Source organism: Arvicola amphibius, chromosome 11 (assembly GCF_903992535.2).
Source record: "Arvicola amphibius chromosome 11, mArvAmp1.2, whole genome shotgun sequence".
Classification (NCBI taxonomy): Eukaryota; Metazoa; Chordata; class Mammalia; order Rodentia; family Cricetidae; genus Arvicola; species Arvicola amphibius.
In genome coordinates this window covers 120,245,021-120,271,862 of record NC_052057.2, presented here as the reverse complement: position 1 = coordinate 120,271,862, position 26,842 = coordinate 120,245,021, and the positions used below count along the sequence as shown (strand labels likewise).

Genomic DNA, 26,842 nt, shown 5'->3' with positions numbered 1-26,842 from the left:
GTCCCCGGTTGCTCAGTAGCTCAGACCCAAAATGACCACACAGAAACCATATTATTTAAATCACTGCTTAGCACATTAGCTCTAGTTTCTTGTTGGCTAACTCTTCCATCTTAATTTAACTCATCTCCATTAATCTGTGCATTACCACGAAGTCATGGCCTACCAGCAAAGTTCTGGCATCTGTCTCTAGCGGGGCTACCTGGCTTCTCCTAGCTCTGCCCTTCCTTGTCCCAGCATTCAGCTTAGTTTCCCCTGACTAACTAAGTTCTGCCCTATCAACAACCCAAGGTAGTTTCTCTATTCACCAATGGTATTCACAGAATACAGAGGGGACTACCACATCACATCCCCTGTTCTGTTTAAACGAAAAGGGAGGCTTTATCTTTAACATAGTAAAATTACATATAAGAAAACAGGTATCAAGTAAGAATTATAGTTACAATATTTATATCTACTTTCTATCTATTCTTCAACTCCATCAAAGACTTCAGAAGGATATAATATTACCTAAGTAAACAGGAAGTGCATTGTAAGGAACTTCTGAAACTCTAGAATTGACAGAGACATCTCACAACCTGGACAGTCACCCAAAGTTCTTCTGTACCATTGGGGCATCCATCTGCAGCCTACAGGCCCATAGTATCCAGCAGACTTTTCCATGAAGCAGGAAATTTCAAAGACAGTTCCACCTTTATTGGCAGTTTGTCAGCCACATTTCTTCTATGCCCTGCAGAATGTCTAGCAGACTCTTTCAGGTAGCAGGAACCCAAAAGGATCATCTCACCTTTAGGCAAGTTCAGCAGTCATTTCTCTGTGGGTCCTGCATGTCCAGTTCACCCAGCATACCATCAAGCAGTCCAGGCAAAAGCAGTTTCCTGTCCAAATGGCTAACCAACTCCATAAGGAGCCTTTTTGATGCCCATCTTCCTCTTGAGGTAGATTGGTGCTGCCAGGAGCACATGTGTCTCACTATCATGAAAAGTTCTAAGCTCTTAAAACATTTTAAATGCCATATTCTGTAGTCTTTGAAAGCTTTGAAGAATATCTATCTAACTGAAATATATCTCTATATATCTAGAAAACCTAACTAACATGACTACAAATTGACTATTATAGATGATTATCTATTAAGCTACATTTCTTAATTATACATTACATTTTTAAATGAGCTGCATACACAATACCTTACTCAAGAGCAGAAATACACATACAACAAAATTGACCTTAAATTTGTATTAATAAATGAAGATCCATACCCATGCAAATCTCTATAGCAACCAGTGAGAGTACATATATCCTTTTTAAGTAACAAGGATGAAGAAAGAACTGTAGAGATTTTTTTCTCCCGGTACTTAACCAAATAGCTATTTTCTATTTAAAAAGCAAAAGCTCTGGAGAAGTTTATAGTATGAAAACACACTGCAAAATTCTTAGCTCTAAGAATATTATTTTACATGTCAGATTGAAATTATTCCCAGAGTTACCAATTCACTGTCTTTCTCCTTGGAAGTAGACCCTTAAATTCTATAGATAACATTTTTATGAAGGTTACTTAAACCTTGTAAATATTTATGCCCTCAATTTCAGTGCTTGGGGATCAGTCAACCTTTAACCTTTGGTGGTCTGTATCAGGGTATCTTGTTATGCCACACTGGAAAGTTGGGCTGTCATACTTTGGGCTATATCTCCATAAATGACACTCTGAGATATCCAAAGAGAACCAACTCCTACCCAAAAAATACTGACACCAAATGTGAAAAACAGTTTTCATAATGCTAATTTCTAAAAGAACTGTTTTCAAAATAGCCAAACCTTAAAACAAATACACACATGCACGCACACACGTGCCCAAGACTGCATGCATTTTGCAGCATCCTCTCCAGTTCTGAGTCATGATACTTTTTCTAACATTGGGTCTAACAATAGGAGGAACAGAAAGTGAAGAAGGTACTCTTTAGAATCTATTTGCTTTAATGCTAAATATTAAAGCTAAAAATAGCTTTAAAAATAACAGGCTACCAAAACCACATAATACAAATACATTATCTTTTGATTAAGTAGTTGTAATGTCAAGATTATGCATCTTCTGACTAAGTAGAAACATCTGATTAACTGTAGGAGTTATGTATGGAAAAAGAGCTTAAGAGACAAAAAATATTAAAATAACACAAAGAAAGAAAAAGAAATCCTGAAGTTGGTAAATTGGAGAAATGGAGACAGTTCTACAGGACTTAATTATTATTTTAAAATACTCACTAATCTAGAGAAGACAATTCTAAGACTCTCCAGCTCCTTCTCCAGAAGCTTATCTGTACTACTGTTTCCACAAACTACCTTCGAAATGGCAGTTGCTATAAAAATGGAGAGTTCTTCTAAAGTGCAACAGTAAATACAGACAGGAGCATCTAGCAAGACTGAACTTCAAATGGAAAACACATACACAATATGATTACTGACAGGTGAGTAGAGAAGTTCTTCTAAATTACATTCGCTTGGTTTGAAGTACAAATTGCTTGGGGGTCACGGGAAGAGGAAGTGGCAACTTCCAGAAGATAACAGACACCTACTAAAGAGAAAGAGCCACGCCAGAGTGAACCGTGAGAGAAAATGAGAAGCAGCGGTTGATGATGAGATGGAAGATGCACTACACTTACTACGACATAAGGGAGACCATTGGGTACTAGGTACAGCAAGGGCTGCCATCAGTATAATGAAGGGATGAGCAGACAGCCTTTGGAGAGCCAATGTGACCTCATCTGACCCAGGACAGCAATGCTCAAAGCTCAGCAGTGCCTAGCCATGGCCTTCATCCTGTAGTGGGCAAAATGAGGCTGTGATCATGATTGTATCTATTGCAGAGACCATCAAAAGAAAGGAAGGGTTAAGTGATTCCATCCTAACAAGTGCCACCTTTTTTAAGGGTAATAAATTCAGAAATCTCAAAGCTATTTTTGGAAGCCCACACACAGCCTCAAAATTAGCCACTGCTTTGGAATATCTATCTTTGTCAATAAGCACACCTCATATTTTAGAAAGAATCATCTTATTTTGAAAACACAGGCATATTTAATTTGTAGTTTTTAAAATATAATATCATGAATAAAGCAGACTTTAAAACATGACAGGCATTTGCCTTATGGACCCAGGTGTGTGGCCATGAGATGAACTTTACCATGTAATTACAAAAAAAAACCAACCCAATGCAAGTATGAAAAAAATCCAAATTTCACACATAGCTCTGTTCTGAACAACCTGTTTATGGTTTTTATATTCTGGCAGTAGAGAAGTTTAACAATGTTTCTTTAGTTGAGGGAAAACTATTTTCCTATAGTCATGGGTTTGAATTAAATGCAATATTATATTCATGGCAAAATCCCTTTTTAAATTTTTCTGCTAATAAAAAACATGCTTAGAAATATTCTGTAGCATGTGAAAGTACGTAAGAATCTATTTTCATGCTACAATCTTGGATGTCCAGCCCCTCCAAATATCTACCAACTTCATTTACTACTATTCTTTCAAATCTTTATGAAGATTATCATAATATTAATACTTATACCATATCTATTATGTGTCAGACACCCCCTTTCACTTTTTATGCCTTCTAATTCAGTATCAGTAGATCTGCCTACAACATGTATGTTCTTGCCATCTCCACTTTGCAGATGAGGAAACTCAAACACAGTGAGATTTGTGACTTGACAGACTCACAAGTATAGAGAAAACCAATAATTCCAATCCAGACCCACTCAGAGCTTGCACTCTAAATATGTGTGATCCAGGTCAGATGCCCCAGAGAATCTTAGTAATTTGGTGTTGCTACGATCATACCACTTGCCAACTAAAACACTCAGAAACATGAACTCCTCCATCATGTCCAGACACCCTTGAAGAGCTGACTCTCTGATGAAAGACCAGCTTCATTTTCCCTTCTATCTAAATCAGTCAAAAACTTCTTTCTGGAATGAGCTAAGTTTCTACCAAAATCCACACAGAGACACTAGCTAAATCTCTGCTCTACCATCTCAATATTCCTCTAAAAACCCACAAGGAATTTATGCCACCAGATTTCAGAGTTCCTGACAGTAGTTCCCAATGTTAGCCTTAAACCCATCATTAGGTAACTTTAAAAAAGAAAAAAAAAACCTCTTTTCTAATAATTTTACAACATTCTTGAAAACAAAAGAGATAGACAATGAACTGCAGAAAGATTCTAGAACAAAGGAGGTGATTTAAAAAAATAAAATAAAATGGTAGGCTCCAAAACAGTACTAGAAGCAGCACCCTGCAAGGAGAAGGTATGTGGGGAATTAGTGTCAGGGAACCAAATACTCAGGAACACACAAAGGGGCAGCCAACAAGTTCCTGTCTATAAATGTGAGATGAATTCTGTGTCAGGGACAGAATCTGCCAATTATCATCCTACTGCCTTTCTGATCAGTCAAGTACACTAGATAACAAAACATAAAGGTGTAAGGGTCATACTTTAAACACAAAGCAATAGTCTGAAGAGTACTTGTCTAATGCTGATAGCAATTGAATATCTAGTTTTTTCCTGGGCAGCAAATGCAGAATAATAAAAAGAGTATGTAGGTAGACTATTCTCACCTACCAGCTGCTCCCCAAATAATCACAGAGAGATTTAATTTTAATAATAAATGCTTGATCAATAGCTCAGGGTTGTTTTTAGCTGGCTTTTATAACTTAAATTAACCCATTTCTATTAATCTGCATGCGGCCCTGAGGCTTGTTTAACTCATGTGTGTACTTCCTACCCTACTCACTCTACGTCCCATAGTGTCTTCTGATTGTGCCCTTCTTCTCCCCAGCATTCCTTGTGCCTTAGAAATCCTGCCTGGCTATAGGCTAGTCAGCTTTTTATTTAACAATGAGGGCACAGTATACAAAAGGATTGCCTCACAGCATTTTCCCCTTTTTGTTTTCAGTACAGTAAAGATACAAGAATAAGCATCTTTTTAAAAAAAAATGAAAATCATGCTTCTGCAAAGTCCTTCAAAGGAAGAGTTGTGCATATGCCTATAATCCCAGAATTTTAAAGAAAGAGGCAGGAGGATTGGGGGTTCAAGGTCATCCTCGGCTGCAAAGCAAGTTAGAAGCCAGGCTGAGTTACATGGGGGGGGGGAATGCTTTAAGATATCAACTTGCATTTTACTACAATGAAGGCAACATGATGAGGTCAGTATGTTCTCAGAGTTTAAAATTCAGTAGAGTCTCCACTTCATGTCTGGAGAAAACTTTAAAAATTCAATTAGTGATAGATAACTTGCATTGTTTTTCCATTGCCCCTCAGTGACTTAACGCTGTGTCTACATTTCAAAAGTGATACTGGGATTGAGTAAAGCAAACTTCTAGCACATCTCTCTACACTCTCCTCCACACAGTCCCTGAACACCATTTAAAAATGCTAAGAATGAGTGCATGGCTAAACATCTCCACAATTTCCAAGTTAGAGGTGGGAGGAGGAGGGCTGGATCTGAGCCAAATACATCTTCTATAACATACTCTGAAGGTCTCATTTGAGACCAACCATTTCAAACCTTAGAAAATAAACGACTTATGGCATAATGATATCTACATGTATATAAAATACAGACCTATTGTAGCTTTCTCAGCCCACAGGAACCTAATTAAACACTTTCCAGGAGAAGAAAATGGATTGATTTGTCAATAACTGATTATCTTTTTACTACACTCATTCATACCTTCAATTCTAAACCCTGAAAGACAGAAAGCAATTTATGTAAATAATACTGATTGAAAGTACCTGTCCTCTCACTCAGAGCCACAAACTGGCTCCAGAAAATGGAATTCAAAAACTTCACAAGCCAAGCAGCAAAGACACACATGGTAAATAACCATTAACTGCTAGAACCTGGAAACCACAGAGCTCTTAACAATTTTGGCAAAGGCTTAGTAGAAGGCAGTCTAAGGTCTGGTGTCCAAAACCCATATTATTCTTTTAATAGTCTAAACAAAGAAACACAAAATTTTATGTAGTCTTTGGAGAGTATAGCCTATAAAAACTTATAACACCAAAGCAACAATTTAGCATGACCAAAAATATGAGTTCACCAAGCATCGCTAAAGGCAGTAATTTATGTACACCTATGCAACCATTTTTTTTTTTTTTTTTTTTTTTTTTTGTGTAAGCCAAGTTGATCATTTTGGTTTTGTATCAGAGACTTGAAGCTCTCTTTCTGGAAGATGTGACCAGTCACTAACATTGGTCAGAGTCGGTGCAGTGGTAGTGACTACCTAGAAAGCAGAGGACTTCCATGGCTAAGTAGCATCTTGCTTAGGCATGAAGCCCAGTGAGTTTCTGAGACTTCTTTAACACTGCACAGCAGACAGTAGGCTGTGCCCTCAGTCGCATCTTTGCCTGTCCCTTCCTCAAGGCCAGAAGGAAGAATCCTCCTCCTGGTGTCTTGAATGACATAGAGCCAACCACACTGCATGATTCTGTTCCCGGATGCTTATTTACTTTAGGGCTCTCCATCCTTTCCTACGTTCAATGGCTACAAATATCCCCTTTTGTTTCTTAGCAAATCTGCCACATTAACCAATTTTTACTCACAATAAGAAAATAAAAACAAGATGCTTATTGTACTCAGCACCACATAGCTTTGTTTAGACCAATATCAGCTCAAATTAGACTTAATTCTGTTTTCATTATGTGCCTTAATGCAACCTGACAAATAAAACTGCCTTGCCTGCAAACTCCCCAGAATAATTCCTGTTGGGTAAATTATAAGGCCAGGAATCCCTCTTTATTTAATATTTAGTATGGTAATGAATGCTCAGCCTGCAAGAATCTGCAGAAATAAACAAATCTACATGCAAAGGATACTTTATTTGCTAGGAATAATTTTATTTTTAAAAAAGATGGTGTAAATTCAATAGCCAGATAAACATGCCTCAAATTTTTTTATTCTGATTCATCAGTCATTGTGCTAATGATTCAAAGTCAGAAGTTTATCCTTTAGGTGGGCTATTTATTTCCTTTTTCAGCAAAGACTGCATTCAAAACTGAGTGAGCAGGTGGGTATGAGGTAAGCACATAAGTTGACAGAATGAAGGTCTATACAAGTCCATCTCTCCACTCCATTTAGTCAAATAGTGCACACATACAATGGCTAGCGATGTAAACGATAAAACCCATTACTCACTCAGCACAAAGTTTTCAGGCCACTTGAAATGCTTTCATGTTGAATTTATCTTTCAGTGTCTTTGGGATTACATTCTATTTTTTTTTACCCTGACAATCCACAAATATCAACACTAAATATAGTTTTATGTAGTCATAACACAGTTCCATTATATAACTATAAATAATTTAATCGAAAGTAAACAATTCAAATGAAGATAAATAACAGAAGTGCTACGTTTTCAATCGTTAGTTTTCGTGCGGCGTAAGCACACCGTATAGCATTCTTGTCTCCCATCCGAAGGGGCTTTGGGGAAATTGGCTTCTGTTTGTTTGAGGAGACAGCAACAGAACAAGACTGTCTTCAAAGCTAGGTCTTAGTGAAAACTTAGAAAAGGTGCTGAAGAGCTAGCTCAGCAGTTAAGAGCATGCACTGCTGTTCCAGAGGGTCTGAGTTTAGCATCTACATCAGACAACTTAAAACCACCAACACCTCCAGTTCCAAAGGAATGGATATCCTCTTCTGACCTCCACAAGCACTGAATACACACACACACACACACACACACACACACACAGAGAGAGAGAGGCACGTGAACACACACACACACAGAGGCACACACACACACACACACACACACACACACACACACACACACACACACACAGAGGCACATGCACTCACACATACTATTCCCAAAGCATAGTCTTTTCAAGAGTACCATAGAAACCTTGTTAGAAATGTTGGCCCCTCAGACACATGGTTGAGCTTTTATGTCAACAAATTTGAGGCAAAATCCTTTCCAACAGCTATCTAATGAGGGAGGACACAGTGTGGTTTAACTCTGAAACTCTGCCATAAGCCCAGTGTATTTATCTGGAAAAAAGTTTGCATTTGATCACCGTTTCCTAGCATACTAGTCTGCCTTCTCTCCCTGTTGTGGAGGACACAGCAAATGTTCACTGTCCGTAAATTCCCTCAGCACTCCTTACTTTCAGAAACGCGTTACAAAACAGAGTCATTATGAACAGGATATGAAATGGGAGATCAAGTACTGAATCGAGAAACAAAATAGAAGTACCTAGCACAACAGGGTCTGGGTTGACGGGGCTCTGCTGCCTGGAGTGGCTGCTGCTGCCGCTGCCCTTCTTCACATCCTCAGCATCGCTGTAGCGCCGGATCCAGTAATTCAGCTCCTCCCGGTCTGCTTCCTGACACCGCCGCAGAACGGTGAGGGATCGTCTCGTCTTTTCCACCATGTCCATGATGCAGTTCAACAGCTACGTAAGGAACAGAGGGGAAAGAAGGTTACACACATCACCACAAGTGAAAGGAAGGAAGGAAGGAAGGAAGGAAGGAAGGAAGGGGAAGGGAAGGGAAGGGAAGGAAGGAAGGAAGGAAGGAAGGAAGGAAGGAACCAAGGAAGAAAGGAAGGAAAGAAAGGAAGGAAGGAAGGAAGGAAGGAAAGAAGAAAGGAAGAAAGAAAGAAAGAAAGAAAGAAAGAAAGAAAGAAAGAAAGAAAGAAGAATGAGTAATGAAGTACAGTTTCAAGCCAATGAAACAGACTATATTCTTCCTGGAGACTTTAATGTAAGATGGAAAGATTTGAAATCCAGACTCAATAACTGATCAGATTCACCAGAATTGAGGGGGGGGGGGAAGAAGAGGTATGGATGGGATCATGACAGATACTCGCCCAACAGTAAATCTATCTTTCCACATACAGAGCACACTGGGCTATAACCTAAGTCACCCTTTCCCAATAAAGCAGTGGCCTGCTCATCTGTGCTCTTCCATGAGCTAATATTTTTCTTAAGCAGCTTTCACATCAATTTAGAAACCAGACCTATGTCCAACTTCAAATATTCACACTCATTTTTCCCAATAATATAACATACAATACCTTCAAAGCTCCCTTCCCTTCCTTGTAAAAACAGTTTAGTACAAGAGATGACTGGGTTCTTACATGATCAAGATGTTTCCATTCTTCTGCCCATTCTCTATCTGTTAGTCTGTGGTCAATCATTTCTTCTTGACGTGTGCCATGTAACCCTACAAATGTGGAGAAGAAGGCTTAATTCCCCCTAAAGCCTCCAGAACACAGTCAACAGTATCTGCAATCTGCACACAGCAACAACCACAACATGTGAACACGTGAGGACTTTGATAGGAGACGTGCAGCTGAGAGCTGGTCATCCACATAGCATGCCTGAACTCTACAGAACACGGGGACTCTTGTATTTGCAATAACAAGGCAGGTCGGAGTTAGAATCTATATTTAGCATTATGAGACCCTGGGTTCAATGCCCAGCAATCAATCAACCATCAGTACAGTATTGAATGTGGTTACAGTGCATTAAGAATCAGGACAGTGTAGCTTATTTTAAGTGGGCTGGGCTATACGTTCTCAACAGAAGCATGGTAAGAACTTCGTGTTGCAGCACAGTTACAGGTGAATACAATCTTACTATGTGTATCTTATTATGCGTATGCTACAAATGATCAACTTAGCAAAATACAAAAAGTAAGAGGAAACCAGACCTTTCTTTTCAGTGACTTGGTTTTGTTTGTTATTGGAGACAGGTCTCACCATGAAGAGCAGACTGGCCTAGAACTTACTTTGAAGCCTAGGCAGGCCTTAAGCGCTCCATATTTCTACTTCAGTCTACAAAGTCTTGTGAATTTAGGCATAAGCCACTGTTCATAGCACCACACCACAGTCTTTATGGGGAAAAAAAAACCAACATGCAAGATATAAAATAATCTATAAATTTTCAAGGCAAGAAATTGAAAATCCTAACACATAGATCATGTGTATTTGGCCTTTTGCATCACTGTTACTATGAAAAAGTAATGTGGGCTGGAAAGAGGCCTCAGTCAATGACATATAGTCAATGAATATAGTTGCCATATAAACAAGAGGACTTGAATTTAGATCTTCCGTCCCATATGAAAAACCAGGACGTGTCTATAATCCCAGTTCCTGGGGAGGTGGAGATAGTAGGATTCCTAGAGTTCACTGGCCAGCTAGTCTAGACCAATCAGTGAGCTTTAGCTTCAGTGAAAGACCCTCTGCCCAAAAATAAGTTAGGCGGGGACCTAGAAAGAGACCTAGCGCTCATCTCTATACTCTACACCCATGGGTGCACACAAACACAAGGCAGGCTCACCTCTATACTCTACATCCATGGGTGCACAGCATGGACACGTTCACCAAGGGAGCACTTCTCACTCTAGGCCCAAACTGGCCTAGAGTTCATGGCCAATCAACCAGACTCAGCCCGCCAAGTGCTGCCATAACAGATGTGAACCATTACTCCTGGCTCACCACCAACACTAAGGATGAGATGTTAGCTAAGATGCTCACAGGAACACAAAGACTATGTATCTCACTGACAGGGCAGAAGGGTCAGGTCAGGGGTCGTCTTACAGCATCGCCATGGACGAAGCCCTTTACATTCTGTCAAGGAAAGGGAATTAGTCCAAGGCCTCACTTTCCACTTTAAGTGGCTGAGTCTCTACAGTGGGCTCCCACTCGACACACTGTTACTCTAAACAGAGAACCAGGGCTGGCAAGTCTGAGGCTTCTAGACGTGAAGGTCCCTTATTGGAGGGCCGTCTGTGTGCACCAAAGGACACTAGACAGAGAAGGCACTGGGCTCTGCTCACTGTGAAACAAGAGTGCTTAGAAATCTTTCTCTGAGCTCAGTTAGAGGGGAAAAAGCAGAATGAATATCACGAGGCTGTTTTCATTCATGAATATACGTGTGTCTAATGGCTGATTGGATTAAACAAATTCATGACAGTTCTTTCTTAGGATTAAAAAAAATGCCAAGCATAAAATGTTTTGCATTATTTCTGTCCAATTAGAAAATATTCAGAGATAGAATTTAAAACTTAAAATTGTCAATGCCACCTATTGGTAAAAAAGGCAAACTGCACGTACGCTCTGCTGACTTGCAATACCAGAAAAGGAACCCGAGAGAAAGTAGTGTTTAGTTATTGCTCTGTTTGTTGTGATTACTTCAAGTTGAAATGTTTGCAAATATGTAACTTTTGTTGACTTATTTGTTGCCTGTGTTTTTAGGGGGAAAACACTAATGTTAAAATTAGTCATCCCAGAGAACAACTAGGGAGTGATAAGAATATAAATGTGACAGGGGCACTCACAACAGTGGCATCTAGATATTTGCCTGTAAAAATCGAGAATTATAGAAGTCATAAATATGTCAAGGCTTCAGTCCACTAAGTCACTACTGATCCACACTCTTAACGCCCAGGACAAATTAAGGAGGCATAGGATGTTTGTGGTTGGTGGCAGCCCAGCATTTGCAGAACAGTGCTGGACTTCATCTCTTTAAAAATGAATAACAGTAACTGTAGAAAACGTGTTTGATTCTCTTTGGTAAAGACACAGGACTGGCTCAATGAATTCGAGGTGTAAGGTCATTTTTTTTTTTTTTTTGGTCTGACTGAATAAGAAAAGGAAAAAAAATTAAGAAAATGAAAGTTTGTGTTTGTCAGTATCTCCGTTTCACACACGGAAGCCCTCAACCTCTCATGGTTTTATTCTTTCTGATACAGATACTTAGCACTAGGGTTGAGACGTAATTGGTTCTGAACTTCAGAAAATTCTGAATAAATGGGCCCAGATTTTAAGCTTGATGACAAACTAATGCTGCTTACCAAGTGATTTCACTGAGCTTTTCTCGCGAGTCTAAGTCCCCTCATGGGAGAGGCATTTATACGCCACACCTTTATGAAGATCTTTCTACCCTCAAAACGGCAGCTTGATGTAACAGCACAATGTGTTTGTCATACAGATTTTATTTTATATTAACACACACTGAACTCTACCCGACTTTAGGGATGGTTAAGTAGTTGTACATATTTATAGAGATTAGCGCTATTAGGTTTATAAGCTAGTATAACTAAAAGGTGAGGCGTGTGGTCTAGACAAAAGTGCATAAAACCAGTGGATGCAGACAAGGAAACATCTCACAGTACCGCATGAAAGCACAATCAGTGCACATAAGCATAGTAAATTCTATGCTGGCGACTCAGTGGGACACAGTGACTAATACTCCACCAAAGGAAGAGCCATTTCTAGGCCCACAACTAGACATCTCTTAAGCTAGTTTCACAGTGGCCAGGAGACGACACTGCTATTTACAGATGAAAACTTATGGCTGGGCCTGGTGGTGAACATCTTTAGCCCTATCACTGGTGAGGGGACGAGGCAGGTAGATCTTTGTGACATTGAGGCCGGTCTGGTCTACGTGGTTAGTTTCAGAGTTGCCAGGACTATGTAGAGAGACTGTGTCTCAAAATAAAAATAAAAAAAAAAAAATAGAAATGAGCAGTTAAGGTTTTCAGGCATTATGGTCATGAATAAATAGTAAAATGTTTGCAAAGAAGGGGGTTGCTACCACAGCTGATACATAGGTCCGAGTATCAGTCCAGACGAAAATAATATGGCTACTTCTAAAATCTCTGAAGATTTTAAAATCTAAGAGATTTTAGAAGTATTACCTGCTTGAACATCAGTTGGCTACTAAGAAAGCACAAATGGCATGCTGTGCCATTTGTCTGACGTGCTACATAAATGTGAACATCGCTGTTGTGGGGACCGGAAGTCCTAAGAACTGGTTTTGTAGTCAAGGATGCTGTCTCACGTGTGAGATCCAAAAAGAAGGGCAGTGTATTGCTGCTCCCAGCAGGGCTCAGCAAAAATTAGGAGCTAAAAGTGCCCCCCAAGAACAGCATGCTCACTAGCCGCTCAATGCCCCCACCCCAAACCACAGCTACAGTCACAGCTTGCGCCGTTCATCCTGCCACCGCCGTTCTTCACAAGGTAATGTCTCCTAAAACCCTCGCTTCCAGTAATTTGTGAAAACAAGACATGGACCCATGCAAATAGAATCTATATTTACCCGAAGCCACTCCTTCCACTTTCTGATATTTGATGTAAACTTGACACTAACTGCTATTGCTTGCATTCTTAAATAATCTACCAAAGTATTCCTCAAGGAATACCTGTCCAGTTAGGCCACAGACAACATGCCATAGGATACTTAGGAAATATGGAGTAGTATGGAGAAAGAAAATGTAAAAATCAACTTGGACAGACAATTTCAGTGAAAGAAAATAATTTATAAAAAATATCTGTGACCGGATCATATACGAAACCTCGTATATTAAGGAAGAATTCAAGGAAAACCCATCTTGAGAATCAAAACTAGAATTGATGGCTTATATTATATTTGGTGCCATCTTCCAAAACCAAAAATTAACCTGTTCTCTTAGAGCATGGGAATGATGCCCAGGACAGTATTGCATGCCTAGAATCCCAACACTCAGGAGGCAGAGGGATTGCAAGTTTGAGGCCAGCCTGGTTTATACAACAAGTCACTGTCTCAAATAACTAATTAATTAATTAAAATCCAAGTGAGTAAAGAAAAGGCACAGCATATTCATAGAGTTTTTCACAAAGGAGACAACATAAAGAGAGGTGTTCAGCTCTATCAGGTTACATGTTCAAACTCAGTTAAGAAATAATGGCATAAATTTGCAAATATCCAATCCCCGAAGAAGAAAAGAGATCCTCCAGGCTTACCCATAGGTCTAGTTCTGTCCCTGAGGTCCCTGTGGCTGGGGTGTCGATAGGAGTCCCTGTAGTGGTGGGCAATGGCCATATCATCCAAACGGTAGTGCTGAGGTGGAGGTGGGGTGGGGTGAGGCAGGCCATTTGGCTGGTAGGATAAGCCATTATTTGGACTGTACCGCTGGCCTGGGCTAATAGTGCATGCTCGCTTGCTTGGATGTTCTGAGTGCAAAGGCTCTCTGTCAAAGCCATTTTCTTTGGTTCTGAGGAGGGAAGAAAAAGAGTTTTGTTTCATAAAGGAGTCAACATCGTTCAGACACTCCAACTTGAGCTTTTGATATCCAACAGAACACGTCTTCACTGGCCAGCAAGACCCAAAGCAAAGCTTCCCAGAAACTCTACAGGGGTTCACTCGAACCCCTGTTCACCTGAGAGGATCACCAGGCTAAGAGCAGAAAATTCCACATTTGTTATCAGATCAGCAAACACCTTCGCAGCTACAGTTCATGTGGTTAAGCCATGAATAGGCGGAAACCCAGTCTCCTTCTACAAACGGCATGAGTAGTGCTTAGTTCCTAGCAAGCTACCCTAGTAGCTGCTGCAAAGCTGGTTCCCACCTATAATCCAGCCCCAGAAAGGCTAAGGAGGACTGAAAGTTCAAGGCCAGCCCGGGCTACATATAGAAACCCTGTCTCAAAAAAACTCAGAGAAACCACCTAATAGTCAATGATATTTTACCAGAGCAAAGCATCATCGCCATGGAGATGAACAATGTGTACCAACCTATTCCACCTGGCTCTGGCTTTTGTCCCCAAGAGCACCTGAGAGCTGAGTTGTTGCAAATGGTAGTATAAAATGTAAGTCAATTCAACTTAAATAAAGCTTGAAAAAGTCAATTTCCGGTAGCCACATTTCAGGGGCTCAATGGCCACCAGGGACTAAAGGTTACAGAATTTGATCTCAAAGATAGAAAATGTTTCCTTGTTCTTCTTGCATGAAATGATCCAAATGAACTCATACAGTGAAGTCCAGAAGCCCAACATGAACTTCAGCCAACAGTTACACAGATAGCGGAGGCTAAAAGAAGCATCTAGGTCTCTTTTTTCTTCTCATTTTAGAAGTGGGGAGTGGTGTTGGGGGGCGAACCCAAGGAATAAACATGCAAATTCTCTACCACTCAGCTCTTGCACCTACTTGATTTTAAACTTGAGTAAGTTCAACCTTATAGAGTTTGTGTGTCCTGCCTGGGGCCTCAGGGTCTAGAAACAGCAGAGGAACACCTCATTGTGAACGTGACAGACAAGAGAAACGCATTTCCTAAATGAAGTCAGATACTGGATCACTCTTCCTGGGGTTACAGACACAATATGACTAACAAAATAGGTTCTTGCTGAATAAATCTCCACTTCTTAGAAACTAACCTGATAAACTCAGTAAAAAAGGATCAAATTGCATCTGATTTTGTCTGGAAGCATCTATTTCTCCTAGGAAAGTCACCCTATAAGAATCTTACCGATTCACATAGGCTGCCGAGTTCCATGTGTGCTTTCAGTTTTAAGAAGACACATAGCTATGGAACCCATGGGACAGTTTTCCTTCTTTCCTGCCATTGGTGGTAGTCCTTGTCTGATTATAGCAAAGGAACCGTGGAGGGAAAACTGGATCAATGGGTGTAGACAACCAGAGGCAACCGAACTCTACAAGGCCCTTACTTCCCATCTCTTCCTGAAGGATCGAATCCTGGTGACAATCACACATCAGCCAGGGAAAGGTAAAGGGGTTAGAGGCCAAAAGTGCAAGCACCCAAAAAACAGAGGGAAGGTCTGCTGAGTTTAAAGAGAAATGAGTATGTGCCCACTACAAGTTAAAGGAGACAGGAGACTTGGCCCACATTGGAAATGACAGCAGTGCAGGACCACCATGGGAATGGTGGCCAAATCTCAATGCCACTCCCATTGAGCATATGTCTGCACTTAACATACTGACTCCATACATATTGATCCCTGGAATCAGACTGAAGTATCCCTTATAGCTCAGACATTACCTAAAGAATTTTTTTAAAGTGGAAAGAAACATTTTAGATATTGATTGATTGTGTCTGTCTCCATGATTCTAATGTGCACTTTCACATCCTATACATTTTTTTTGAACAATACAGTTTGGCATTCAGCACATATTACGAGCATACATCAGTCGGAAAGCAGGGAAGACCACAGCGAGCCATGAATGCAACGCTGACCCGGCACCTACCTTACTGTACTGTGGTGTAGTGGAAAGAGCACGGGACTGGAAGTCAAGAGACCTGAGAGCTAGTCCTGGCTCTTCCAGGACTAGCTGTGTGACCTTGGACAAGTCACTTAACCTCTTTGGACCTCAGTTTGCTCATCTGTAAAATGAAAGGGTTGGACTAGATCAGTGGTTTTCAAACTTGGACCCCTGATGTGCACATGAGATTCTGTAGGCAATGAAGAAATGGTTGCCCTGCCAAACAGGATTTAAAGGGCCAGCAAAACCTACTGATCCTTCTTACCTGTCTGATAAAACAAAGTTCTGCCTAACATCTCATTTTTAAAGAAGAGAAAAATCTGCTGCTAAAAATCAAGTTTGAAAACCACTGGACTAGATGACAGCTGAGGTCCCTTTTGGCTTGGAAACCCTGAAGTCTAATGCCTCTGTTGTAATATTTGAACATGGCCAATGGCATTACTATACAGACTAAAGCAGCCAGGCGTGGTGGCTCAAGTGTGTAACCCAGCATCTTGTGTCAAGTTCTCCACTGTGTTACAGAATGTACTATTTGTAGTTGTGTGTGTGTGTGTGTGTGTGTGTGTGTGTGTGTGAAATCTACTCTAAGTACCATTAAGCAGCCTCACAACATCTACACATCAAAATGTCTCTGACACATCTCTGTTACACAAGTACAGCTTATAGATTCTGCTTCTCCTTATTTCAGTGACATCAACAACAACACAAAACACTGGGAGAATCCTGCCAGTTCTCAGGTGGATAGATTTGCTATCCCTCTCCACTCCTCAAGGAGCCTCTGATCAGGGCTTTTACTCCAACTACCCAATTCCCTGAGACAAAGTCCATTTCCAAGCCCCGAAACATAAGTGCAGCTAGGTCTTGAGTTCGTCCTCTCGCTTTAAGGCTCCTGCGCTCGAGACTGAGTCCCCTCTCAAGCTGAGACCCGCTGGAGTGATAAGCACATCTCACTGAGGGTCGTTCTAGTTCACAGAGTGAGGAAGCTTCCTCGGGCCATCCCTGTCAAGTCATAAAGCCCACCCTACTCACAAGACGTGTGTGCAGAGTAGTAACTAAAACAACTTAATCGCCATTTGTCTCTCTGTCTTAGAAATGCCAATAGCTATCTATACCTCATTTGCTTAGGTAAATTCCGTATTTGCATTTTTATTTGTTGCCCTTTTCAAAGTGTATTAGGCAAAATTAAATACCTTTTCATTGTCCCCAAACAGCCTTCCTCTTGAAATAACCCGTATCTACAAAGAAGTCCCCACAACACGTCTCTGGGCTACATGCAAGACACTTTTAACTTCGAGAATCTACCTCAGAATGCTACTTTCCCCAACCAGAAGCTGTTATCTGAATGGCTGCTCGTCGTTCAACATGTAGTTCATTCTACTTGCAAGACCCTGCTGACTCATCACCATGGCTTTGAGTTCCTCAATTTTTCTGTCCTCAGACTCCTGCTCAGTAAAATGAGACCATCATGAAAAATAACAGGGAAATAACAAAAAAGGCTAAATAATGTTCTTTTACCACACGGCAGTTATAATTTTGTTTTTAGTTCCTCAGTCACAGAAACTATCAACTGATGCTTGGAAAAAAAAAAAAAAAAACCATAAATAAAGTCTGCATGTGGGGCTGGAGAGATGGCTCGGTGAGTAAGAGCACACTCTTCTTGCAGCAGATTCGAATTTGATTCCTAGCACCTATGTTAAGCAGCTCACAACCACCTGTAACTCCAGATGTGATGTCTTGGGCACATGGCATGCGAACAGATCCATAAATATATACATAACTAAAAAATAATAAAATAAATCTTAAATGCCTACATGAAACATTTATCAAGCCATGATGGACAGTATGCACTGGTAATCCCTCTGCAGTGTACGACAGGCTGCAGCATCCAGGAAGATGGCAAACAAAGGAGATAAACCATCACGAAGAGGAGGTGACAGGGATGATGGGAGTGGGCATAGGCTCTTTCCTCTCTCTAGATTTATCTTTCACATCGGGAAAATCCCCTAGAAGATTTGCTTGGGGATAGGCAGTGCCTAAGAAACCATAGAATGGGGGGATACTCGCAGAAGTGTGGGGGGCACACCCTGCACAGTGTTGTGGGGCACACCTATGACCCCAGCACTCAGGAAATGGGGGATACTAACACAGTGTGGTGGGGCACACTCTGCACAGTGTGGCAGGGCACACCTATGACCCCAGAACTTAGAAAACTGACACAGGAAGGATTGCCTGTTGGAAGCCAGTCTAAGCTGCAGAGTAAGACCCTGTCTCAAAAAGAAGCAGCAATTGCAATTCTAAACCTGGCTCCATAACAGATGAATATAAACATCTTCCTTCCTCAAGGCCTTAGATGTCCACTTACTTGGGTTCACGAAGCATTTCAGACTGAGTGGACTCATCCTGCCCTCCCCTCCTCTCATTTCCTTCCTCACCTCATATACCATCACTAGAACTCAGCCCATGCCTTCCTTAGACCCAGCCGGTGCTGATGGTCCCTAGTACACCTCTGGCCATCCTCTCGGACTCTCCATTCTGTCTAACCATTGTCCCATCGAGCCAGCATCTAAGCACAGTCGGGGCTGTACCCACAACTTGTCTGCTGCTTGTCTCCACAGCTACATTCAACCCTGGACTGTCAGTAGGAGATGGGCTAGGAGGAAACACTGATCTGAAATCCTGTCAGGCACAAAAACTTACATGATTTTTTTTCTTAAACCTTCTATGTCTATATCTCAATTTTTAGCAGGAAGAAATCTATTAAAGAAAAGATTAAGGGCATTAATAACTTGATATCAAACCTATCTTCCCTCTTCCGACATCTGCTATTTGTCAAGATTTCCATAGCACGGCTGCACCTTGACTCAAATGGGGAAAACCATTCTCAAAGCATAACTGGACAAGAAACCCCTTCGTAAATGCTTCCGAAATGGACGGCTTTAAATAAGAATTCCACATCATACATTTTTTTCTTGATGTGTATCTGAAACAAACAAAAGAATAAATCTTCCTGCCTCTTTAAAAAGAAAATCACAGCTAATTCTTCATAAAATTCTGTGGTTTCTGTGCTTTTGCTATCGATCTGCATGCAAGGGGAGATTTGGATGATGCGGGAGAAAGAAATAGATATCAGAATGCCACAGAACCGACACTAGCAGGCCAGATGGAGAAAAGCACCTTTAATCTCCCTACTGCCACAGCTGCCCAAGGGAGACATGTTCTGGCAACACACACAACCGTCTTCAGGAGATACGCAAGGCAGGTGGATGTCTGCTGTTTCACACACACAAAAACGCCTGGACCTTCAAAGATGTTAGCATCCAGGTTCAGGGAGCCACCTGGGCCTTCCTTCCCCAAGTGGGAGGAAGGAATTGCTTCCTCGCACACCTCCTGACACGGACCATCTGTTCAACAGTCACGAGTGTCACTGACTGTCCCCTTTGCATCTTCTCATCCCTGCCACTGCGGAAACATCCTGTGTTTTCTCTTGCTGCCTACAAAGCTTTCTACCTTGTTGTATATTCTAGACAGAGCCCTCCAGTTCCTCCTGGCCATTGAGTCAATCTCTGCATTTGGTTCTTGCCTGGGCCATTCATAGCTATATTCACTCATGTATTTCAAAGATACATCTACTAAAAAAATAAACAATTAAAGATTATTGGGGAAAGAGGCAATTTTATATACTAATGAAAATAACTAGGAATGTTAGCTTGAATTATTGCTTAAGTGAGAGGGGATTATTTCCTTTGTATTTTTGTTTTAGGTATTAGTGTATATATAATAAGCCACTCCAAGTTTCAATGAAAATGCAAAGACAAGACTTGATCTTTTTTCCCTTTATTGAAAATAGATTTTTTTTCTCCTGCTACATATCCTGATTACAGTTTCCCCTCCCTCTAGTCCCTTCCAGTCCCTTCTCCCCTTCCCTCCCACATTTCTGTCTCTCATTAGAAAAGAACAGCCTTCTAAGTTATAACAAAGCCTAACAAGATAAAACATGGTTAAGATAAGACAAAAACAATCACACTGAAGTTGGACAAGACAAACCACCAGAAGGAAAAGAGCCCAACAGAAGGCACAAGGAGACCCGCTTGTTCATACACTCAGGAGTTCCATAAAAAAACTAAACTGAAAGCTATAATGTGTATTCAGGGGATCTGGTGAAGACCCATGCATAAGACCCTTGTACACCCTGTGCTTGCTGTGTCTGTCTCTGTGAGTTCATAGGAGCTTATCTCAGTAGGTTCAGAGAGCCTTGTTCGCCCAGTGTCCCCCCCATGACCCTTTTCTGCAGGGTTCTCTCAGCTCTGAGGGGACGGATTGGATGGAGACATCCCATTTAAGACTGTATAAGGTCTCTCTCTCCTGTGTAATGTGTGGTTGTAGCTCTCTATATTTGTTCCCATCTGCTGCAAACTTGATCTTAATGGAAGATTACTCCATGAGATCACAACTTGTCACTGAAGTGAAATTCTGCATGCAAATGCGCATGCGCGCGCGTGCGTGCGTGCGTGCGTGCGTGCGTGCGTGCGTGTGCCTGTCTATGTTTTATGGAGACTGAACTAGGAAACTGCTCACATCATTGGCAAAGTACTCTATCCTCTTTCACTAAGCTATACACCTAGTTGAATGTGGAACACTCTTACTATGAAGTCCAGGAAGACCTCAATGTTGAGAGCCTCCTGTCTTAGACCAATGAATGCTGAAATTATAGTTATGTACTACCCTTCCTGGGAGGAGTAAATTCTTTATTAAATCATTTCTTTTTTTTTTTTTTTTTTTTTTTTTTTTTTTTTTTTTTTTTTTTTTTTTTTTTTTTTTTTTTTTTTTTTTTTTTTTGGTTTTTCGAGACAGGGTTTCTCTGCAGCTTTAGAGCCTGTCCTGGAGCTAGCTCTTGTAGACCAGGCTGGTCTCGAACTCACAGAGATCTGCCTGCCTCTGCCTCCCGAGTGCTGGGATTAAAGGCGTGCGCCACCACCGCCCGGCTTAAATCATTTATTAAATTAAGGGAGCCATTCTAGGGTTAGCAGAGACTTGACTCTAGAGGGGTTCCCAGGTATCCAGGAAGACGCCCCCAGCTAGTTCCTTGGGCAGCTGAGGAGAGGGTGCCAGAAAGGTCCAGATCCTATTGCCATACTCATGAATATCTTGCATATCACCATAGAACCTTCACCTGGTGTTGGATGGAGAAAATGACAGAGCCCCACATAGGAGCACCAGACTGAGCTCCCAAGGTCCTGATGAGGAGCATAAGGAGGGAGATCATGAGCAAAGAAGTCAGGACTGTGAGGGGTGCGTTTACCCATTGAGACGGTGGGACGGATCTAACGGGAGATCACCAACTCCAGTTGGAATGGGACTGAGGGAACAGGGGACCAAACCGGACTCTCTGAATGTGGCTGACGGTGGAGAAGGACTAAGAAACCAAGGACAACAACGGCGATGGGCGTGAACTCTACAGCATGGACGGGCTCACTGTGAGCCTTGTCAGTTTGGTGGCTCACCTTCCTGGAATTAGGGGGAGCTGGGAGGACCTTGGACTTAAGGTAGTGAAGGGAACCCTGATGGCTCTTTGGCTTGGAGAGGGAGGGAATGGGGGTATGGGTGGAAGGGAGGGGAGAGAAGGGGGAGGAGGAGGGGAGGAGATGGAAATTTTTTATAAAAAAATAAAGAATTTAAAAAAAGGAAAAAAAAAGAATTATACTACTAGAGCTCTGGGATCCTACTCGCTCATGCTGGCTCTGTGAACAAAAAGGTCCAGAGGAACAGGATAACTGCTAAGAGATGTCAGAGAGAAAGGTTTCTAAGAATGTATGCTCAAAAGAGCAGCAGTTTTGAATTACAGAGACTTGGCTCCAGCCTTTAGCTCTGCTAGTCGCTGGCCGTATGCACACAGGAGGCTTAACTTTCTAAGAAATTCAGTGTTTCCATGTGCAAAACAAAGAGTGGTTGATCTTAGACCTGCTGGGAGGACTAGAGGAAAGAATAAAGAATATATATCTGACTTTCAACAAGTTTCTCAAGGCACCGAGTTCTCCAGTTGTGGAACTAGAGGCCATTGCTAGAGAATGACAGCTTTGAGAACATAGGTGTTGAGGTTGGAGAACCTAGGCTTAGCAGCCCTCTTGTAAGCCATGTGACCTCAAACATTGCAGCCAACCTCCCTGGATCCATGCATAACACTGTAGGTTAGTGGCTGGATTATTTGGTCCGGGGCCTGGCACATCTTAAAGACCCCAGTAAGTAGTAGCCATAACTACAGAAATGTAACTAGGAACCCTTCATTCACATAACAGATACTGAGTCAGACCGTGAGACATGAGCAGAGTCAGACATACAGGATGCAGGAATGAGAGCAGACACCATCAATGAGAATGTGAAGCTAAGCATCAGGAGAATTTGGGACAGCTGGAACCTACAGGAGTGGCAAGAAGGAAGGCTACTTAAATTGAAGGTAGAATTCATAGTGGTGGAAAGGCCTCTGCAATTACATTGTCTTCCTCGGTCAATGCTAATTTCACAAGAAGACTTCATAACTGATGTGACTAAGAAAATAATTAATAAAGAGACTGTTGAATACTTATTGAAATAAAGAAATGCATAAATAAGACATGAAAAATATGACTGTATGATAAAAATTACTTTTTCATGGGATGTTAAATCAGTTGATCATAAAGATTTAGTTCTTATTTAGAGTTGATTAATCATATACTTTTTCTCTAATGTACACCTACATTTTTTTAGAAAATGGAGAAGACTGAACCCTCATTCATTTTATTCAGGAGAAATGAACATGCACAGTTCAGCTGGTGAGTAAGGTAGTACCAAACCTTATACGTTCAACTAACACACTTTCAAAATGACAGCTTTTTGATCTCTAGCCTTCAGCATTTACTAACTCATTAAGCCAGGAAACTGGGATCATTGTGGATTTTTCTATCATTAAAAAAGACTTTAAAACCCCTAGAACATTATACTATGGCATTTACCTGCTTCTGCAATTACAGAAAAGAAATGAGTTAACGAATGAGGGGAAAAAATCCAATTCTTAATTGAGCTTCCCTTCCCTTGTTTAAATTCTGAACTTTCAAATATATTGTGTACAAGTGCAATATTTCAGCAAAACAAATACAACTTGTTCTCCATCAGGAAGTTTTCTGACTTTGGGCAAGTTCTGTAAGCCTAATTTCCTCAATCAGTTGACTTGGTCCATCCATGAGATCCCTCATAGGTGGCAAATTATGTAAGTTCAATATTCAAACAAGTCACTTTTTGAAATGTTGAGGGTGAACATTAATCCACTTTTACAACCTCAAAACTAAAAATCTGAGAGTATTAATGTGAGGAATGCAGTTATATCAAAAACGATGATAAGAACTAAGAGAACTGGTACCCAAGAGCAATCCTTCAAGTGGATTAAGAGAAAGCAAACAAGCAATGGACCCCATTCAAAAGCAAAGATCATTTCCTTGGCTTTTGTAAGTGAGAGCAGTTCTCTGAGGAAGAGCAGAATAACAGGAGGTAGCGCAATGCTCAAGGCAGAACAGGCACACACTACACCAAGGCTCGGGGAAGAGAAAGGCAATGACAGCCAGTGTGGCACCAGAGTCTTTTCAAGGCCTTAACTTTAACTCACTGTGCAGTGTCCAGGAAATGAAGCACTCCTTGTTCTTTCCCTCTCACTCCCCATGCTAGCATTCAGGCCTGATGAGCCAACAGAGCTGGCTTACTAACTTCCCTTCCATGGCTATTATATGTAACTGTGCCAATAAAAAAAGCACCTCATCCCTTTCTGCATGACCCATTACAAAATGACAAAAGAAGACGGTCTTAAGAAAAGAAGAAATGAGAATGAACATTCCCTACAAATCAAAATGCTCCTTCCCTAATAATTTGAGAAAAAGCATGACTTTAAAATGAAAATGAGTTTTTGGGGTGTTTTTATTTGTCTGTCTGTTTTAGGCCCTAGAGCATTCTTCCACAGATCTAGAAATCCAGTTCAAGGACTCTCCCCCAGCTAATTTTATAAGACACTGTAAAGCATTTTACTGTTCTATATAGAAACAAGCAAAGGAATTGTTTCATAAATTTCCCTAGAGAGTGAACTTGTCTGTAAATGACAGGTACACTGGCCACACTCAGTGGTGTGTGCCTATAATCCTAGCACCTGTAGAGGCAGGAGGATGGGAGCTCCACATCTTCCTTGGCTACACAAACAGTTTGTGGCTGGCCTGGTACATGGCACTGTTTCAAGTAATAAAAAAATAACAATGATAGTTTAAAGAAAAAAAGAAACATAGCCAGTGGAAATAAATTTAGGGGTGAAAAGAAAGTCAAGCTTGCCAAAGTCCATCCCTGAAACACATTAGCTTGGTAATCATCACAGAATTTAAACCCATGAAAGTTGTAAACAAAATATAGAGTGCTCTTTTGTTCAAGACATGCCATGAACAAATTACCAAAATGTGTTTTCTCCTCAGGTGTCAGTTTTTCCCTCTCCCAGTGACTGATGGCTCCCAGTGTTATTACAGAAACAGATTGATCTTTTTAATGAGCCCCTTTAATAGACTCTGAAATCTCACCGTGGCTGCTCATCCATGTCAGACCATATGCACCAACCAAACACTCATGGAAACAACGAAACTCTGCTGTCAGACAGCTATGTGCTCTATAAAATTTCATACAGTAGAGCAGGATATACAAGTAAATAAGCAGAGAAGAAGGAATGCAGAGGCAAACAAGAGGCAGGAAATATATGCAAAATCATACTGCAGAGACCCATATTTTTTGACTCTGATAACACTCCCACAGGACACAAATGTATTTACACAACATATTCTCATTACCCTCCCTCTTATTTGCCATCCCTCCATCCCAGAAGACACATCCGCTTGAGAAAGAAATGTTCTATTCAAAGAACCTTCACAGGGAATCTGACTACAGCCACTGTCCCCACATAATCAAGACAGGATAAGATGGGAGACTCCTAGAGGGTAGTCTCACTGTCTGGATACATACGTGTGCACACAGGGAACCATCAGAAAAAGAATGCTAGCTTTATATTTATCACAAACATCTAAACCTTCCCCTGCCTTACCATCCTAGCAACAAATTCTCTTTCACACAATTTAGTACTTGTCTTCACAGAAAGGTGGAATATCTTAATACCTACACGCAGTATTCATTGCCTGCAACATTAATGTGTTTGGATTGGCAAAAAAGTGCACACGCAAACCATGGACCCTTGAGCCATTTCGCACCTGACACACGCCCATACGTAGACTATACCGCTCCTTTTGAAGCCTAAAACTCTGAGGGCTTAAACAATTACTCAGTCCTAAAGGGGACATCGATCTCACCCTTTCCAAGGCTCAGAGAGGATTCACAGAAGAAGGGAAAGAAAGAATGTAAGGACAGCAAGATGGGGAAAGCGGCATGAAATGCTGGCTTCTGGGCGTGATGTGGCTGTTGCAGCCATAAACTCACAGTAGCAGAGGCTACCTAATAAGTCTAGACTTATCAATAGACTATGGTAGGTGACAAAGGGACTTACTCCTTACTCCTTAGTAAGAAGGCTCTACTCCTCCCTAAGAAGCTACAAGCAGTTAATGAAACTAGAAGAAGGGTCATGTTACTAAGGAGTAGAGCCATTGGTGAGTCTTCCTCTTCAATTAAATAGTCCCTACTAATACTAACAAAAGTGACCATAATCACATTCAGCTGGCCACAAATAAAAAAGAAGAGAAAATATCTAAAACTGAGAGGAGGAGGAGAAGGTAGAAGATAGTGGGTGGGGAATATGAAGGAAGGCCTACAAAATATAAATATAAGCACACATAATATAGACACATAAAAACATATAAATCTTAAGTACTATGTCAAGTTGGGCTTGATAGCTATGCCAATCATCTAAGGATTTGGAAGGCTGGAACACGATTACTGCGAATTCGAGTCTAGCCTGAATTACACGTTGAGTCCCTTCTGCAAAACAAAGAGGAAGAGAAGGAAGAGGATGGAGAACGGGAGGGGGAAAAGGAGGGAGACATCTTATTTCCAGAGAATGGATTGTGTAGCAAAAGAACTGCTTAACAGGGTAGGTAATCAGTGCAGGCAACATAGCTTGCTTGTAATCATGCAGATTTGCAAAGCCAGTAATGTGTTCAAGGGCAACCTCCAGTCAGAGAGAGAGAGAGGTTGCAGGGTAACTTCAAGGCTCCTAAGCTCCTGGGAATGCAGAAACCAAGTGTACCAGGGGTCTGACATCTAAAAGCTGTTTGAAATGCAGAGAAAGAAAACAGATCAAGAGAGGGGGTAAAGAAAGTACAAAAGGAGTAAGTTCTAGAATAGTTTCATTTTAAGCATCTTCGTAGTTCACACTGAGCAAAGTGCTGCTAAGACTTCCTATTCATGTTATGAATACCTATGACTGAAGTATTCATAAAAATGGCTTACTAAGGCCTGTGGAAGTTTCCTATGTGTGCCATAGCCAACAATTAACTTGTGGGTTTAGCCGTGAGAGGGCTCCCCTTTCCCTTTCTTAGAACTCCAGGCTTGAGAACAGAGTACCTGATGGGATAAACACTGGATGGTAAACAATTTCTTTTCAGCGGAAGGGTTCTGCTAGCTCTATCACCTGGCTGCTCTTTCCACTCAGTTCATCTTGCGTCCCATAAATTTTCTCTTACTTCATATAGCAATGCTTCAATCAAATAGCTGCTGTTCTCTGTTCACTGACTAATGCATGTAGGCCAGCTTTCACATCCCTCATGATGTAAGGTCATCAACTTCACAAACACAGGAGGGTAAGCAT

General features: G+C 41.1%; 1 protein-coding gene across 2 annotated transcripts in view; it reads right to left on the bottom strand.

The window, feature by feature from the left end:
- Runx1t1 (RUNX1 partner transcriptional co-repressor 1) overlaps positions 1 to 26,842 on the bottom strand; it is a 144,690-nt gene that overhangs the window by 20,556 nt on the left and 97,292 nt on the right. For both annotated transcript variants that reach the window (XM_038347418.1, XM_038347417.1), the window contains exons 6-8: positions 13,783 to 14,033; positions 9,133 to 9,218; positions 8,248 to 8,446 (exon numbers count right to left, since the gene is read on the bottom strand). In XM_038347418.1, coding sequence (XP_038203346.1) covers positions 8,248 to 8,446; positions 9,133 to 9,218; positions 13,783 to 14,033 — 536 coding nt within the window. The remainder of the gene's footprint in view (positions 1 to 8,247; positions 8,447 to 9,132; positions 9,219 to 13,782; positions 14,034 to 26,842) is intronic.